Genomic DNA, 16,837 nt, shown 5'->3' on the forward strand with positions numbered 1-16,837 from the left:
GGACTTAGTTTTTAACAGAATTACATGTGTACACACTGTCACAAGAGACAGCTTCTTAATGTTGCTTTATATACACTCTTGCAGATGTCAGCATAAGAGAAGCCATCTGGGCAAAGACTCAGGCCAATTATAATGCATTTCAGGTTTTAATAAAAAGCAGACATCCCTTCCTTTCACCCTCAGTTCTCTGAAGTAAACTGATTTCCCATGTGTTCATGAGCTATGCTCTTTCCTTACCAGTCATTCCTAATGAACTTCTCAATTTATACATAAGCAGGGCATTACTCCTTCCCCCTCGTATCTGCATTCCCTTATGTTTGCTTCTGGTTCATATCAGGAGAGATTTCACAAGAATCAATCCTTTTTATTCACTCTAAGTGAAAATAAAACCATATACTGTCTACCTTGGAGCATAGGAAAAAAAAAAAAGTGATGTCAGATTATACTGTATGGATTTACATAGACTTTTTAAAAAATGAGGAAAAATGCAGCTGGTATAATTGTCACCTTTAAAAAGTCAACACTTCCTGGCGTGTGCTCAACAGGAATAGAGGAAATATCTGAATGCTTTTCTAGGATATTGGATCACCAGTTACTTCAGCTCATGGTAACCTCATAAACTTTATAGATATAAATTGAATAAGAAAGAAAAATGCATTATATTTGGAGAACAAGTATACTTTATCTCTGTATTTTTCTAATAAACATTAAGTAAAGTTGAATGAGAATCAATCTGTGAAAGTTTGAAGTCTCTGAGAAAACGTCTTCTTTCATCCAAATATTTGTTTCTGTGCTGTGCCAATTAACAGGAGCTAGTATGGAAACCCATGCTTAGAGATGAGAGAGATAAATTTCAGGAATATTTAGATCTTAAAAATTCAGGAAGAATAATTTAAAATCACTCTAAAAACATCTGTTTAAAAATACATTTTGTTTAAGTTAGGCCCAAAATTTAAGAGTGTGGGGGACAGCAACTTTGACACACTGCATTGTAGGAGCTGCTAGCTTCTACCTAGTTGTTGGCAACACCACTTTTGATTATTTTTTCCAGTGAAGTCAGACCTTTTCAAACTTTAAAGGTTTCTTTTTTCTTTTCTTAATGCTCCAGCAGATCTGAGCATAATCAATGCCCACAGATGAAGTTTTGATAGAAACAAAGCTTTTGAAGCTTGAAAATCAGCCAAGGTCAGCTCCCAGCAGCCAATGCTAACCTGGCTCTGAGGATACTCATGACCAGTATGCTAACTTAAAAAAAGCTTATGTTTTCAAACAAAACAGCATACTTGTCTACTGGCAAAGTAGACTCAAATTTGAGAAGATGCTAGTTTTCAAATAGAACAACCGTTCACAGGATTTATAAAACCATCACTAGATAAAACCAAACCCTAGATAAATCTCTTTTGGCAGAAATTCTCTAATCACCTTTGTTCAGGATCCTTGCTGGAGAGACAGAGTCATATTCCCAGTTTCTGAGGTTGTGCCTTAAAATACAGTTTAGTCTTTTATACATAATGACCAGTTCGCATTTCAGATTGCTGTGAACCAGCTATTGCCTCCCCTTAACTTTATGAAAATGAAGCTATATACACAACTAACTTGTCTGAATACACGTGGACTGTGATTACTGTGCCTTGACTGTAGTCCATTAGACAACAAGCCTCTGAATGAAGTCACTGTAAATGTCCACTTCTGAGCTAGTCATCCACTTACAACTGAGGGCACAGCTCTTCTCCTAAAGCAAACATCTGAGAAGGTCAGAAGAACCATGGCCTAAAAGTACTTAATTTTTTTTACCAACTGTAGATAGCCAAGGATTACCAGCTTAGACTAGACTCAGACAAAAGCTATTTGTTTACTCAGATAAATCTCAATCCAGTTTAAAAAAAAAAAAAGTTGTTATTTCTGTCTTTGGTACATCCCTCAAAACTGTGTTATCTAAATGTTTTAAAAAATAACATGTCTGTGTCCTGACAATACCCTTATATGACATGGAAATATCTCTCCATGTGTTATTTATGGGGATCTGAGGCCCACAGGCTATGTCTATACTGTACCTTACCCACAGGCTAAGCTGTATTTCTATGAGCAGCAAAAACTTGGCTTGAATTCAGGTTGCATTCAAATATAATCTTCTCTTCTGGAGGACAATGTCTGGCCCCTTTTAGGAAGGAGTCCAGGCTATCTGGTATCACGATACGTGACACTGGTGCAAGGATAGCTAGAATACAAGGCAGCAGCTGGGCTGGGCACACAACGCCTGAGCCTGTCCACAGAGCGGTCCGAGGAGTGCCGGAGTACCAGCTGGATTGCTTCAGAGCCACCCCAGGAGCTGTTCCAGATGGTCAACAGCCTGGACAACTCTCAAATTTGGCTTGAAACTCAGCCCTGGAGTCACTCTTAATCGTACTGCCTAAGACTGTATTGCAGGCTAAGGCCCAGATGACCAGGACTATGCAAAGAGCAGAGAGAAGTATAAATATAAATTTAGGTGCAAGGACAACCTTAAACTACATTTCAGCAACCCAAAAGCATATCATTTTCTACTGCAGGAGCCAAGACTCCTATACATTGGTACTGCTCCACAATCCAGCTCCAGAAGCAGCTCTGGAGACGGTGAAACATGATTCTCAAAATCAGTGTTCCTTCACCTAGTCTTTTAGACTCGTGGTATCTAGGGCCTACCAAAAGGGAAAAGGCCCCTTAAATTGCCAAAGCAGTAGCTGGACAAGTAGAAAAATTTGAATTCAGACAGTAAAAGCAAACCTATGTAAGAACAACAGTGCAGAGATTCATTTTTAGGAATTAAAGCCTGAACCTGAAGCAAGGGTTAAATGCAAATCCATCATTTGCACACATTAGACTAAATTTGGTGCTTTCTGCGGGGATTGGTCTCCTCTCAGTTACTGAGTCAGCACATTATAAACTGTTTAACAGGCATGAATCAAATGCTACTATTACAAATATTTCTTTGTTGCAGTAATCAGGATCCGCATAAGAAACAGATGTATTTGCAAGCACCGATAGTGCCTCACTGATTCATTCAGCTCTTGAAAACTAGAGGTAAAAAATGCAGCATCTATTGATGCTTGAAAATACTCGAAATGAACAAAAGCAAATCAAAATATTTTAATCAAACTTCACACAGGAAAACAATGATTCTAATCAAAGCAAAACATCTGGCTATGTAATACACCTGCAACTCTTCTAAGCAAGTTGTCACCCTTCAGGAACCTTACTCGCTCTGTATCTGTCTGTATGTACTGGATAAATGCAGATAGCCATTAACCAGGCATCTGCAGCAGGCTCAGTTACACTCTGCCCTCTAACCTGAACCTACTCAGACTACATCCAGGGTGGCAAATCGCTTTCAAATATCTGCTTTGATTTATGTGTGTGTGTGTCTATGCACATCCATACATATGAACAAATATAGATAACATAAATAAATATAGATAATATAAATGTAATATATATTTCATATATTCATACATAATAATATATACACAGAGTAGAGGTGAATAATCACTTCAACCTATTCATATTTATATAAAATGGGAATACAAACATATATAATAAAATATTTCTATAAATATAAATATTTATATAGATATTTTATACAATTATATATAAAATATTTCTAGAAAATGTTTATCTATTATACAAGACATAAAATATATACTCTATATATAATATTTATATTAAAATTATATTTATATAAATATATACAGGTCAAGGAATATCCCCCTCACATGGAGACAACACCTGGAATGCTATGTACAGTTTCGAGACACCAGTACAAGACTTGTGGGTGTTTGGCCCAAAGAAGAGAAAGCAAAAGAGGATCTATTTGCACTTCATCCAGTGTTCAATAGGTAGAGAGAAGAGAGTGCCAAACTCTCATGTGAGGTATGCAGCAAAAGAGAAATAGGCAAAAGACACACATTACAGCATGGGAATTTCTGATTAGCTATAAACAAAACACTGTTCACAGTGAGGGTGATTAAGCACTGAAACAGATACCCCAGAGAGGCTGTGGCATCTCCATCCTTGGGTAGTTTCAGAACTTGGTTACACAAGGCTCTGAGCAACCTAATTTAACTTTGAAATCAGCCCTGCTGCATCATTAGGGTCCTGCCTTAGAGGATGGAAGAGAGAAGGAAGGGTTCATACTGCCATACATGGTCCCATATTCTAGAAGTGAGGGAAGAGACGGGGTCTTGTCAACCCTATCACCATGGCAGAGTGATATTTTTTTGGTATCACTCCCATAAAAGATTCCAACCATACCACCCATTACGAAGCAAAGGTAAGTCAGTAGCATTCAGAAGGTCATTGACATTAGACCCTCAACAGAGAGACAGGATACAAATGCAAAGCTAAGGACTATGATCTAGGGAACCAAGCCAAGTAATTCCCTTCAGCATTAATGCTGGGAAAAAAAGGACTCCATAGTGTACAGAGAGAGTAAGGACATGCAAAACCCTTGCATGACAAGAAGAGTTGCTTCTATTTTTAGATTTATCTGATCCTGCAAACATCTACTTAATTTCTGGTTTTTATTGTGCCTTAGATGCTATTCATATGAGTTATTTTAATTTAATAGATCATATCTAGAGAGCTTTATTTGGACTTACATTCCATGAATCAAGAAAAAAAGAATCATCAAACCCAATAGGATTTTTCCCTAAGTACAATCTGATCAAAACCAAATTAAGACCTCAGGGCTTCAACTAACATAGCTAATGGTATTTTTTGCCTTCTTTAGATAATGCTGAGACTTATAAAAGAAACCCATGAGGGTCTATTATAAATCAGAATGCTACAAGTGAACCATGAGGCTCTAGATAAGGTCTTACTGGCACAGTGGACTGAAATGTGTCAACATTTAAAAGTACAACAAATTTTTCCTTCAGCACTTTCTCTTGAGATGCAAATTCCATTTTGTAACAGCATTCTAACCTTTCCCTAGAATCTTACCATCTTTACAGCTGATGATTTTTTCATGTAACTAAACCTCTGAGTCCCACAATACATCCTTTCCTTATACAGTACCTGCATTCTGTTACAATCAGCTCAACTGCTGGCCAGATTAGCTCATGTTTTTTATCAACTGCACACTTGGCCAGAACTGATCTACACTCCCCTCCCTGTTCCTCTTCAGAGGCTGTTCAAATTTTCTCCAGCTAGTCTAGAAAAATGTAACCTATTTTACGAAGACTGGTAAAGTTAAAGGTTAACTGATAGCAAAGACAACACTCCAGTGAGTTCTGGAAACTAAGGGAAAGTGGCATCTAAAATTCTGCCTTTAAGAGCTAATTTAAAACATAAGAACTTGTTGCAGTCTGTTAAGATTTACAATTAAAAGTGGCCATTATAATGAGTTTCTGAAATATGAACTATTAGCTCTTTACCAGATTTCAAATGCAATAGTGCACGTCAGGGGGCATTTAAATTTGCTTCTGGCTGCAAGATGCTTTGAGTGGTTCAGAAGTTCCCCAGTTAATCAAGCAAGGAGAAAGTTTTCTTCATATTGCTCTCCTGCTACCTCTCCTGGCAGTTGAACGGAAGAGCACTCAGCTTAAACAAGGACTTGGTAATTCTACCTCAATGCTAAAGCAGAAATAGTCATTGTAAACTTTATTTCATAATGGAGAAACTGAAAAGGAGAAGTCAGCTTTGTGCACATAAGAGAGGAAAGGCAGCTCACAGCTCTTTAATATAATGCCAACGTTTGTTCCCCTGTCCTCTCATTGAGTTTCAGAGAGTATCACAGCCTTACACTGCAATGCAACAGGACAGCTTTACAGAGCAAGGGAACAAGGGAGAAGAGTCTCTGCTCTTCAGTCCGTATCTCCTGGAGTAAGGGGATACTAAAAGCCCTTCCATTATACTTTATCTCAGTTCCCTGCTGCAATGGAACAGGTTAAAGCACCAGTTGTGCTCTCAGGGGCAGTGCTTTCAGCTTCTTCCCAGAGTCTTGGCCCCAGCATCCTGATTTAGGGAGCTTTAAAGAACTGCAAACATGGGACTGCAGAGTCAGTGCTGTATCAACAGCAGGAAACACAGAGAGTTCCTGCTAAAGCTCCTTTTTGGCTGGAGGCCGTATCACTGTCCAGCCCATATGGGAATGTCCGGTTACATGACTTGCTTATGGATGGGTCATCCCAAATCCTACAGCATATCAAAATTTCATCCTCCTTCCCTCCTCTGCCCCCCTGTCAGGAACAGTATTATATCAATAGGATTAATTATTGATGTTAGTTTGCGAGTAAATCACCTCATTGCTTTACAAATCTCTGGATCAGCTACTACGAAGAACAGAGATAGGTGACCTGAAAAATTAGTGACAATCTGGGACAATTGCCTGTAGAACAATTTCAGTTACATGGTATGACTTTTAGGAATGGGCTGCAGATACTCCTGCACCTTTATTAACTCTAAGTAAGCCATCTTCTCAGCAGAGTAGTTTAGCCCACACGCGTTTCCACACTAACACAAGTTATGCAGCAGCTCATAGCACTCAGACCAGCTTGGGCATCCTAACGTATGCACAGTACCACAGAGATGATTTCAGGAGTAGTCTTGACTTTGAGTATCAGTGCTAGTAGTAAAGGAACCCAGTCTGTGTTTGACAGCTAGAACATGGCACTCAGAAGTAATGATACATATTTGAAAGGTGTTATCATACCTTTCACTGGGAATTGAGTGAATACTGAGTGTTCCTTTGGGTATACATTAGTAACCAATACAATGTCTACCCCCTCATGTGATCTTAGTTTCTGAGAAAAAGGGAGCAAGAGAGCTGCACAAACCATAATGGTTTGTCTTTTGTCGTTTAAAGCTTAAATGACACAAAGAATGGAGTTTAGTCCTGACTGTCATTGCCTGCATGGTGGCGGACCGAGGAACATCGCAGTTGTGTTACACCAGTGTCAGGACGTCAGGTCCAGTTAGGTTTAGCATTTGTATTCTCCCTTCAGGAGTCCATGGCACGCTGGGTATAGAATAACTTTCTTTAAACTAAAACTTTAGTTATTTTGAAAATAGATAGAAATTATTCCCAGAGAAACACAAAACAGCCTTTACAGGACCAAAGAACATCCTATCTCAGCGTTTGCCATCATAATATTAACCTAAGAAAGCCTAATTTTTTCAGTAAGGCATCTACCACTTACGTGGTTCCCTCAAATCACTTTCTGAACAAGTGCTCCCTCTATCTAAGACAATATATACTTTAGAAACTCAACAGATTTTTTATTTCCTTCCCTTCCCTGACTCACAACGTGTTCTTGTTCATCACTGCCTCTTAAAAAGCCTTAAACGCTTGTGGACAGAGATTCTGTTTCTTTTTAGTTGGTTATACTTTACAGCCCCATAATACAGCATATCTATGCATTCATTCAGTAAACATCTCAATAGCTGTAAAAGACAGGAAAACTACAAATTAGTACAAGGCAGCTGCACACCTGCAACACCATGATAATTGAAACGTCCAGAATCTTGACTGAAGCCATGGCAGAATATTGGTCAACGGCCTCATTGTTTTCATTTAGTAGGACCAAAATATTAATAGTGTTAATACAAATAACATCAAAGCATTTGCAAATGAAGGAACCATTCTTGAAATTATGTCTACTGTTCTTGTGGAAACAGTGAAATAATCTGTACACTTACATATGAGTCTTATCAATCAAGTGCCCACTTACTTATTTGTGTCAGTAGAAGTCCAAATAGTGCATCCAAAAGTGCATCCAAGTGCACTGTATGTTTCCTCCTCCACAGCAGAACTTAACTTGCATTGAATGCAACACACCTGAGCTTCATTTGTGTACCCAGCCCTCAGAAATGGAAGACATGAGCCCTCATGTTCATACGTAATTTAAGCCAGTGGTTTTCAACCACTTGGATTTGATGAACTCTTGAATTTTTATATTATAGTGGAAATGTCATAGTTTCTGTGACCTGCAGTAATTTCATGTGTCTAACTTGGGGTATAGTATATGTGAATACGCTTTTCTTTTACAAATTCTTTAGAATTTAGAAGTCCTCCACTGAACTCTCATGGCTGAAAAATACTGATTTAGTAAATGCTTTATCTATTTGTTGGGTCACACTGCCTTTTAAGTGTTACATTATACTCTCCGTTTCTTTCTAGCTCCACTCAATTTTTACTTCTGATCTTAATTAAAAATGCTTTCAATTATTCAGTAGTTTTGTTTATTTTGTTGTGCTTAGTGTATCTAACTGAAAGAGATTATATTATTTGTTTAGAGTCAAGAAAAAAGTACTTTAAAACCTTTGCATAAAAACGCATCGAAATGAAATCATCCAGCTCTGAAGCAGCCTCTGTAATTTTTCTGTTTTGTTTCAGAAAACATTCCCAAAGCTTTCCAAGACTTCTAAAAATCTCCTATGAGGTCTAAAGAATTAATCTTTAAAATTAAAGCTGCTAGAGATGAATTTCCAGTCTTCTAACAATTACTAGGTGTTTTTGTTTTAGGAGAAAGGATAATCTTGTGGTTAAGGAACTGGAGGAAGAAGAAAAAGTCCTGAGTCAATTACCAGTATCATCACCAACTTCCTGTATGATCTTTGACAATCCAGACTGACTTTTTTCTGTTTATCAGAATAAATAGAAAAATGGGAATATAAATATAAGAAGGCATAGTGAGTACAAGAAGGAGCCATAAACTGAAAATAACCCTCTTATTTACTAAGGACTCTCTAAGTCCCACTAGGCATATAATGGCCAAAGGCTTCAAAAAGAACTGTGTGTAACAGACTATTTGAAACATTATCTTTTAGGGTAGAGCTCATGTGGACTGCTCTGTTTGGGGGAATAGTGGAAAAGATGGAAAACTCGCTCCCATAAGTAGTGTATTTTGGAGAGAAAAAAATGACATGAAATACACACCCACACTCCAGCAAAGAGTCTCATCTCAGGCGTGTTGGAGTCGGCCTTTATGTTGCTGGCAATAAAGAATGGGTGTTGGCACAAGCTATGCAAACCTTCTCATGGTCCCTGTCTATGAGGGCAGCTGGCATAGCTGAATTGTGTGAAATGACACCTTTACTGCCCTCGATAGAGAATTAAACAGCTAATGACAACACTGCTAAACCTGCCCATACTGCAGTCCCTCCTCCAGGCATTTGTATCTACACAGCGGGCTCTTTCTGGCTTAACTTCAGCTGTCTGCAAGTCATCTATCCAGAGGACACAAACAACTGCCTCAGGTAGCCTGAATGAACCACACTTTGGAGATTCCAAGATGAATGGTTGTGTGATACAGTCCAATACAGTCTTGTTGACAATCAGCCTTTCTTTGCACCTTCATTTGAAACACAGTATCTGCAAAAGGACATCTCTGCCAAGAGTACGGAGTTGCCCTGAGTCTCTTTAGTCAACTTTTTCTGGAGTTTCCCACAGGAAAACCAGATGTCCTTCTAGGTCTCACCACTAGGTTTTCATTCATTTTTCAGACTGTCCCTTTAAAATGCGATGGAATTTTCATTTGGTCTGTAAGTTTTCTATTCAAACCTGAAATTAATTTGTATAGATAATATATTCCACTTCTGTTACGTGAACTATCTAATCATAACATGGAAATATAGGAATATTTCCTAAATGGGTTTTATGTTAAAGATGTACATGCAGGGCATATTACAATAAAAGTGTTGCGTGTACACTGTCTATGTCTGTACATTCGCATTTCTATATAACCATTTGCTGTACATAGTATTACATACCCAAGTAGCCACATAAACATACACATACAGGAGCTATCTCTTAAGCTGTTCTGAAGAATTCCCAGTATGATGGGAGAGTCATCCTGAGTAGAATTCCTAGACACTAACATAGTAATAGGATGTGTGGGTGGCTGGAGCTGGAAGAGGTAAAGAAATGTACTGCTTACTTCCTACATTTAAGTAAGCTCTTCTAATTTAATTTGTGCTCTCAGAAAAAAACTGAATTGTATTGTGTTTGTATTTAAATAAACCACAAATGTTAAGATTAAGTATAACCTAAAGAATCACAACTTTTGCTTAATGATTAAACTATCAAAGTCTGCCTAAATAAAGCCAATCAGGTTTAAAGCCCCTGCAAACACTAGGTTTAAATTATTTTCAAGACCTATAAAGACACAACAGAAAACATAAACAGCCTGAATTGTTTAAAACGTGTGTTCTTTCTAATTAAATAAGAAACATCTGTCTTGGGATTTTGGAAGTGGATATAAACTATCCACATTGTGCCTAAATCAGTTTGCATCTAGCTTCCAATATTCTGAAATAAAATTCTTGCTTTCTGAAAAGAATTAAATAAGCATGCCACATGAGGTACTTCATCCATCTGAAGAGACGGAAAACCCCTCGCTGAAAATAACAGCAAAGACTAGCAATCCAGTAATTTCCAGGATCCAGAGAAGTGTGTGAGACATGGGTTTGGGTGTTTTGCCTTCTGAGCACTCAAAAAAAAAGTATTTTTTTTCAAAATGAGGAATCTGCCAGAAACACTTTGCATTAAAACGCTAAAAAAAAAGAAGCCGTTATTAAGATGAACTACGCACAGATCCTGAAGGTCGTTCTCCTGCTATTTCTCTGGGGACCGCTAAACCCTTCCCTGCACGCGCACGGGCATACAGACGCCCGGGAGCGGGAATTCTCCAGCGAACTGCAGGCGCTCAGATCAAAGTGACACAACTAAGGCGAGCGCGGAGGAAACATGCGCCCGGCAGAGCAACACACACCACGCTGCGCTACGAGATTCAGCCATTTACTTACTGGTGTTATCGAAGGGTATCTGCCTGCAGTGGCTGGCGGGCCAGGCGCAGTGGTACACCGCTCCTCCTTCCAGGATGTCTGGCTGCGTGGTGTTGGCTTTGGGAGCTCCCACCAGCACGCTGACTCTGCGAAACACACCGGGAAGTCACCGGGGGGGTGCGGGCTGTCTGGACCGACGGCCGGCGGCCCCGGCACGGCGAGCCAGGGGCTGTCAGCCCGGCGACCGGCCCGAGGGCGGCGGGCGGGACGCCGCCGTTTGCCCGCCGGCTTCCCCAAAGCCTCCCCCAAGCCCGTCGGCGGCCCCCAGCCCCGGGCAGGCGGCAGGCGCGGCCCGGCGGCGCTCGCTCGGCCACAGCCCGCACCCCGCTGCCCCCCGGGGCCGCGGGCGCCGCGCTGAGGGGAGCGGCCCGCCCGGCCCCGGCGGCACTCACGTGCTGGCGTCGGGGATGTAGAAGTCCACCGAGTACCCGAAGTAGCTGCCCGGCGGCCCGCTGTACACCGTCAGCTTCTCCTCGTCCAGGTTGAAGGCCACCAGCGCCGGCGCCCAGAGCAGCGCTGACAGGAGGAGCAGCCGGAACGGCCCCTGTCGGCGGCAGGCGCGGCCGACCCCACGGCTGAGGCGCGGCATCCTCGCCCCCTCTGGGGCAGGCTCCCGCTGGCAGAGCGGAGCGGAACGGAGCGGAGCTGCGCGGCGGCCGTGCGCTGCCGCGGCGGTCTGGCTGCCGCCGTGCGCTGTCGGCTGGGCGGGGGGCTGGCGGGGGAGGCTCGGCCCCACTCACCCCGCCGCCGCCGCGGGGAGAGCCGCGCTCGGGCGCCCCCTGGCGGCCCGCGCCCGGCGCCCGCGGCTGTCGGCGGCCCCCGGGGAGGCGCGGAGCTGCGGTGAGGCCCGGCCGGGAGCGTGGCGGCGCGGCGGGGGAAGCTCTTCTACGAGGCAGCGTTTCAGCCCGAGGGATCCCCGCGCCTCCGGCCTGTGCGTGGGCCCCGCTGCCGCTGGGGAGGGCGCGGCGCTGGTGGTCGGTTTGGGGCCACCTCACCTACACCCGCTTCGCTGAAGGAGAAGCAGTGCTGGCGTCGCCGGCGGAGGTGTTGGCTCCTCGGCCCAGCGCCGCACGACGCCTCCTGCGTTGTCTGCGAGGGAGGACGGTTGCTTACGGCGCCGAGGCTGCGGGGCGGCCGTCGGGGACCCGGGACAGCCCTTGTCCCCCAGCGCAGGGAGCCGCGCCGGGGCCGTGGAGTGGGCCGGGTTTCGCCATCCCGCTGCTCGGGGCAATTTAGTGCGCTAACCGGGCTGTATCTGGGGAAACCATTTGTCTCGCCAAGGAAACCCGCCGGTGGAGGTGGGAGAAGCGTATGCCGAGTACGACACCCCCATCCCTCTGCCCAGCGGAGGTACCCGATGGCTGCGTTTGGGCAGCTGTGTTCACAAGGGAAAATGGCTGAGTTGAGGCCGGTGGCTTCTACTTGAATTTCTCCCTATTTCCAGCATTTTCAAGAGTTTGAACTGAAGAGTCTGATACTTGAAAACGCCTTTTAGGAAACTAAAGTGCACGGTAAAAAAAAAAAAAAAGACCTTCATCAGATTGCTATGTGACTGCCACCATGGCTACTACTTAAAAAAAACCCCAGCAACGAAAAACCCTTTCTAACCACAGGAAAGATGTAAACCCAGCCACACAGTTCAGAACACATTAGGAAATGCATTCCTCTGTAAGTTTTTCTGCTAATGCTTGCCAGGCTACATAAAGTTTTAATATGAGGGGCACCTTACACTCATGTGAAGGAAAGCACTGCTATAGGCCTTTACCACGGCTCCATGCAGGAGCAGGTGTCACGCCTCTTTTCCCACAGAAATGACCAGTATTACTTTATTGCATGTGGCATTGAATGGAGCCTGTAGAAAGCTCCTCTCATAATTTCTTCATAAAAGTAATTTAAAACAGAGGGATCTGGACAGGCTGGATTGATGGGCTGAGGCCAACTGTATGAGGTTCAACGAGGCCAAGTGCTGGGTCCTGCACCAGGGTCACAACAACCCCATGCAACGCTACAGGCTTGGGGAGGAGTGGCTGGAGAGCTGCCTGGCATGAAAGGACCTGGGGGTGCTGGTTGACAGCCAGTTGAACATGAGCCAGCAGTGTGCCCACGTGGCCAAGAAGGACAACAGCGTCCTGGCATGTATCAGAAATAGTGTGGCCAGCAGGAGTAGGGAAGTGATTGTGCCCCTGTACTCGGCACTGGTGAGGCCGCACCTTGAATCCTGTGTTCAGTTTTGGGCCCCTCACTACAAGAAGGATGCTGAGATGCTGGAGCGTGTCCAGAGAAGGGCAATGAAGCTCATGGGGGGTCTGGAGAACAAGTCTTCTGAGGAGCAGCTGAGGGCGTGGCTGGTTTACCTTGGAAAAGAGGAGGCTTGAGGGGAGACCTTATCGCTCTCTACAACTCCCTGAAATGAGGTTGTGGTGAGGTGGGTGTTAGTCTTTGCTCCCAAGTAACAAGTGATAGGACAAGAGGAAAAGGCCTCAAGTTGTGACAGGGGAGGTTTAGATTGGATATTAGGAAACATTTCTTCACCAAGAGGGTGGTCAAGCATTGGAACAGGCTGCCCAGGGAAGTGGTTGAGTCACCATCCCTGGAGGTGTTTAAAAGACATATGATGTGGTGCTTAGGGGCGTGGTTTAGTGGTGGACTTGGCAGTTCTAGGTTAACGGTTGGATTTGATGATCTTAAAGATCTTTTCCAACCTAAATGATTCTATGATTCTATATTTTGCCTCTGCAAGCCTCACAATAGTGTTCTAGCTGGTTTTGTTAAGAATATATAAAAACTGTTTCTGACTGAATCGTTCCCTTCCCCCACAAAGCTAAATAGGGCATCACACCCAAATCTTGAAGGGACAGTATTCTTATTTGTATTTTTTCTGGCCAGCTCAAAGGTAGGAAGAAAAGGAGAACCATTTTATTTTCTATTTAATCAACTGTGTTAGGAGGAAGAAAGGATTGTTTTTCAGCATTCATAATACAGAAGTGTCCAAAACAATATCAGAGAAATATTAAAAGAATAGAGAACCCATTTATAAACATGCTACAGTAGAGCATACCTATGAAAGCAGCTGAGAGTAGTTTGTTTTGTTTTGAGGTTCTGGTTTCTTTACTTTTGTGCTTGTTTTATTTTAAGTGCTTTATGGCAAGATTATTGAGATAAGACTGACATTCCTGTTCACAAAAATAGAACAGTGTGTTTATTTCCAGCATTAACTGTGTGACCCTTAGCTGTCCCCACAGGCTTGTAATATTCCTTAAATCTGCTCACCTTATAACTGTACTGACTTGACTTAACTCTTGCTATTAGAGTGAAACATCACCATTATACGATTTTGTTATTTTATATTGAACAAGTATCTCTTAGAGATTTAAGCACTGCTAATAAATTCAGAAGTACCTCAATGACTTGTAGGGTTAATACCTACTCTTAAAAGTCATACAGTTTTCAGGCAGCTGAAGGCATTTGAAACTTGTGCTGCCTTATGCTAAATAATAATAATGCCTTGCTCTTATTTAGCACAAGAACAGTCAGTTCCAGTGCTGAGCATCGTAAGTGAAGTCTTTGGGGCTCGGAGAACTGCTCAGCTAGCACACCAGACCTGTGTCACTCAGGGAGTAAGAAGGCAGCACATTCTGGTGCTGTATCCATCTTGTACAGATCTATCCAAAACAGAGTTCAAATTCAGTAATTAGCAGAGTTGGAGATAGGTGAGTGTTGACACAAATGAGAAGCAGAAAGGGCATAGCAAGAACATAGTTCTCAAATGGTCCCCTTGTACCTGTCTTTCAGTTTGAAATATATGCCACCTAACCTGGTTGCTTTGAACTAAATTAAAAAAAAAAGGAAAAAGGGCTATCAGTGCTACAAACTATGGAGAGCAGGGCAGAATGAAAAGAAGGAAATCTCTTTCAAGACCCTCTGACCCCCGAGTTGTTAACATACAGCAGTGCCCTTCCGCTTTTCCTTTTTGTTTCTCCTCATGTATAGAAGAGAGACGTGAGTGTGGATATTCCAAATCAATTCAAAGAGATAAACAAAAAGAATGATCTTGCTGGGTTTTGAAGGATTTGCAGTGTTTCCCTAAGAAGTAACCCATACCTGTTCTGATCACTGGAAGCTGATTCCAGATCTTGCTTTCCTCAGACTTCAGACTGGATGTTGTGATCTGCACTGCTCCAGAGTTAAGCAGCTGCCCCAGTTGTTGGTAGACTGAAGATTGGTCTTTAGCATGCCCATGGCCCAGTACATTAACTGCTTTTAGTATTGAACTAAAAAGTCTTAATAGGCTCTAGAACCTGACCTTGAGCCAGGATGGAGAGCTTTTATAAGAACATTTATCCAAGAGTCCAAAAGTTATTATCTACCCTACAGAGTAAGTGGAAGGTCAGATGTGGGACCAAATAATTTATACAGAAAAATACAAGATGCATGGTGTGGATTTCAACAGCTTATATTATGTGCAGTTGGTGAGGTTAATATATCATTATGGTCTTTCCAATCTTAAAAATACATCAGCCAAAGCTTCTATGGAAATTTTGTTGAAGCAAACCTTAAACATTAGTATTTCATAGAAGGCTCTATTATGAAAGCCTTAATCTTATTTATGTCATTATTTAGAAATCTACTTGCTAGCAGAGGAAGGCTAAGTGTTTCAAAGAATCATATGGGATTTTAACATAAATCTTGTCAAAATTAATGACAATTTTACTGTTAAATCTTTTCAAAACACAGTACAGAAGCTTAAGCGTCCAATTTCCCCAGGAAAGCTTATCTTTTTCTTAGCTGTTTCCTAGTTTTGTTTCTGTAGGCAGGAAACCTTCTCCTGAACTGTAATTGGAGCCATTATATAGACATTTTGTATTGATTATCCTGTTGCAAAGCGAGAGGATAAAATGAGGATGTGACCACGCTCTACAAAGAGCATGAATTTCTTATCATCTGCCTGGTTATTGTCAGCTTCTGAATCTGAGCACCTGCTTGTCTCTCCTAACTGAAAAGGATGAATTTTAGCCAATATACAGGTCTCTGAGAGCAATGAACTGGCCTTGTTCATTATGGGGCTCGTTTCTGTGCTTTTCACCTATGAACTGATGCTCTCCTGCATTTGGGAATAAAAAGCCTGACAATTTTTGCTTGTGTCCAATTCAATTAAGAATTATCAAACTCATCAAACTGTACTTTAAGGTTTGATAGGTTCCCTTAGACTAATAACTTTACTAAAAGACTACTAGACTTTACAACTACAAGACCTTGTTTCTTCCCCCAAATGCTAGTTCGTGGGATCTGAATTCAGGATGACATGCCAACAAGGGATGTTCAACATTCAGTTTTGAACTTTATCTCTGTGAATGATGTCCAAGTTAAAAATATATTAGCACAGGTAAATAATATGTGAAAAGCATTGAAGCTAATTTGAGAGTGAGCAGACTAAGTCTTCTACCAACCTATACTGATAGCCTGTGAAAAAAATGTTTCTTTCAAGAGATCTCACTGAAATACTATTTTTTTCTTCATTTATAAGCATCAGCTAGTTCAGTCACATTAAACCAATGTAAACCAGAATCAAATGAGCCAATCTACCACCTCAGTGAAGGCACAGACTGGCTGCTTAGCGTGCGAGACCCCAAAGGATGTAACTGCAGGGACATTGCAGGGGAGACTCTGAATGCGCTCAGCGTTCACACCGCGCCTCGCAGGCTATTGCGGTCAGCAGACTTGCAGAACAATCCCTGCAAACCCACACGGGAGTCTGACAGGGCTCTCCGGAGCGTGCCTGATCCTATGTGCTGAGCAGCTTCGCATGCAATCAAGAGTACCCAGAGTGGCTGTCCACTGGCTGGCTGTCCACAGTATGCGTTGCGTGAATGGAGGTTGTTCCTGCTCATGAACTGTTGTATAGCCATAACCATTCCACTACCCGAATGGATTTTACTCCCACATCACTTGTCTGCTCCATCCAGGCCCATCTTGGACTCCTTTGCCCAAAATTCATCCTCACAAAGAAGAGAGAATA

General features: G+C 42.4%; 1 protein-coding gene across 1 annotated transcript in view; it reads right to left on the minus strand.

Moving 5' to 3' along the window:
- Positions 1–12,632, minus strand: part of ITGA8 (integrin subunit alpha 8) — a gene marked incomplete at its 3' end in the record, with an annotated part of 112,440 nt that extends 99,808 nt beyond the window's left edge. Inside the window, exons 1-2 of the mRNA XM_082014615.1 lie at positions 11,214–12,632; positions 10,783–10,907 (exon numbers count right to left, since the gene is read on the minus strand). Of these exons, the coding sequence (XP_081870741.1) occupies positions 10,783–10,907; positions 11,214–11,410 (322 nt within the window). The 5' untranslated portion in view covers positions 11,411–12,632. The remainder of the gene's footprint in view (positions 1–10,782; positions 10,908–11,213) is intronic.
- Between the last annotated feature and the right edge of the window lie 4,205 nt (positions 12,633–16,837).

The sequence above is a fragment of the Phaethon aethereus genome (assembly GCF_964289735.1).
Source record: "Phaethon aethereus genome assembly, chromosome: 2".
In the NCBI taxonomy this organism is placed as follows: domain Eukaryota; kingdom Metazoa; phylum Chordata; class Aves; order Phaethontiformes; family Phaethontidae; genus Phaethon; species Phaethon aethereus.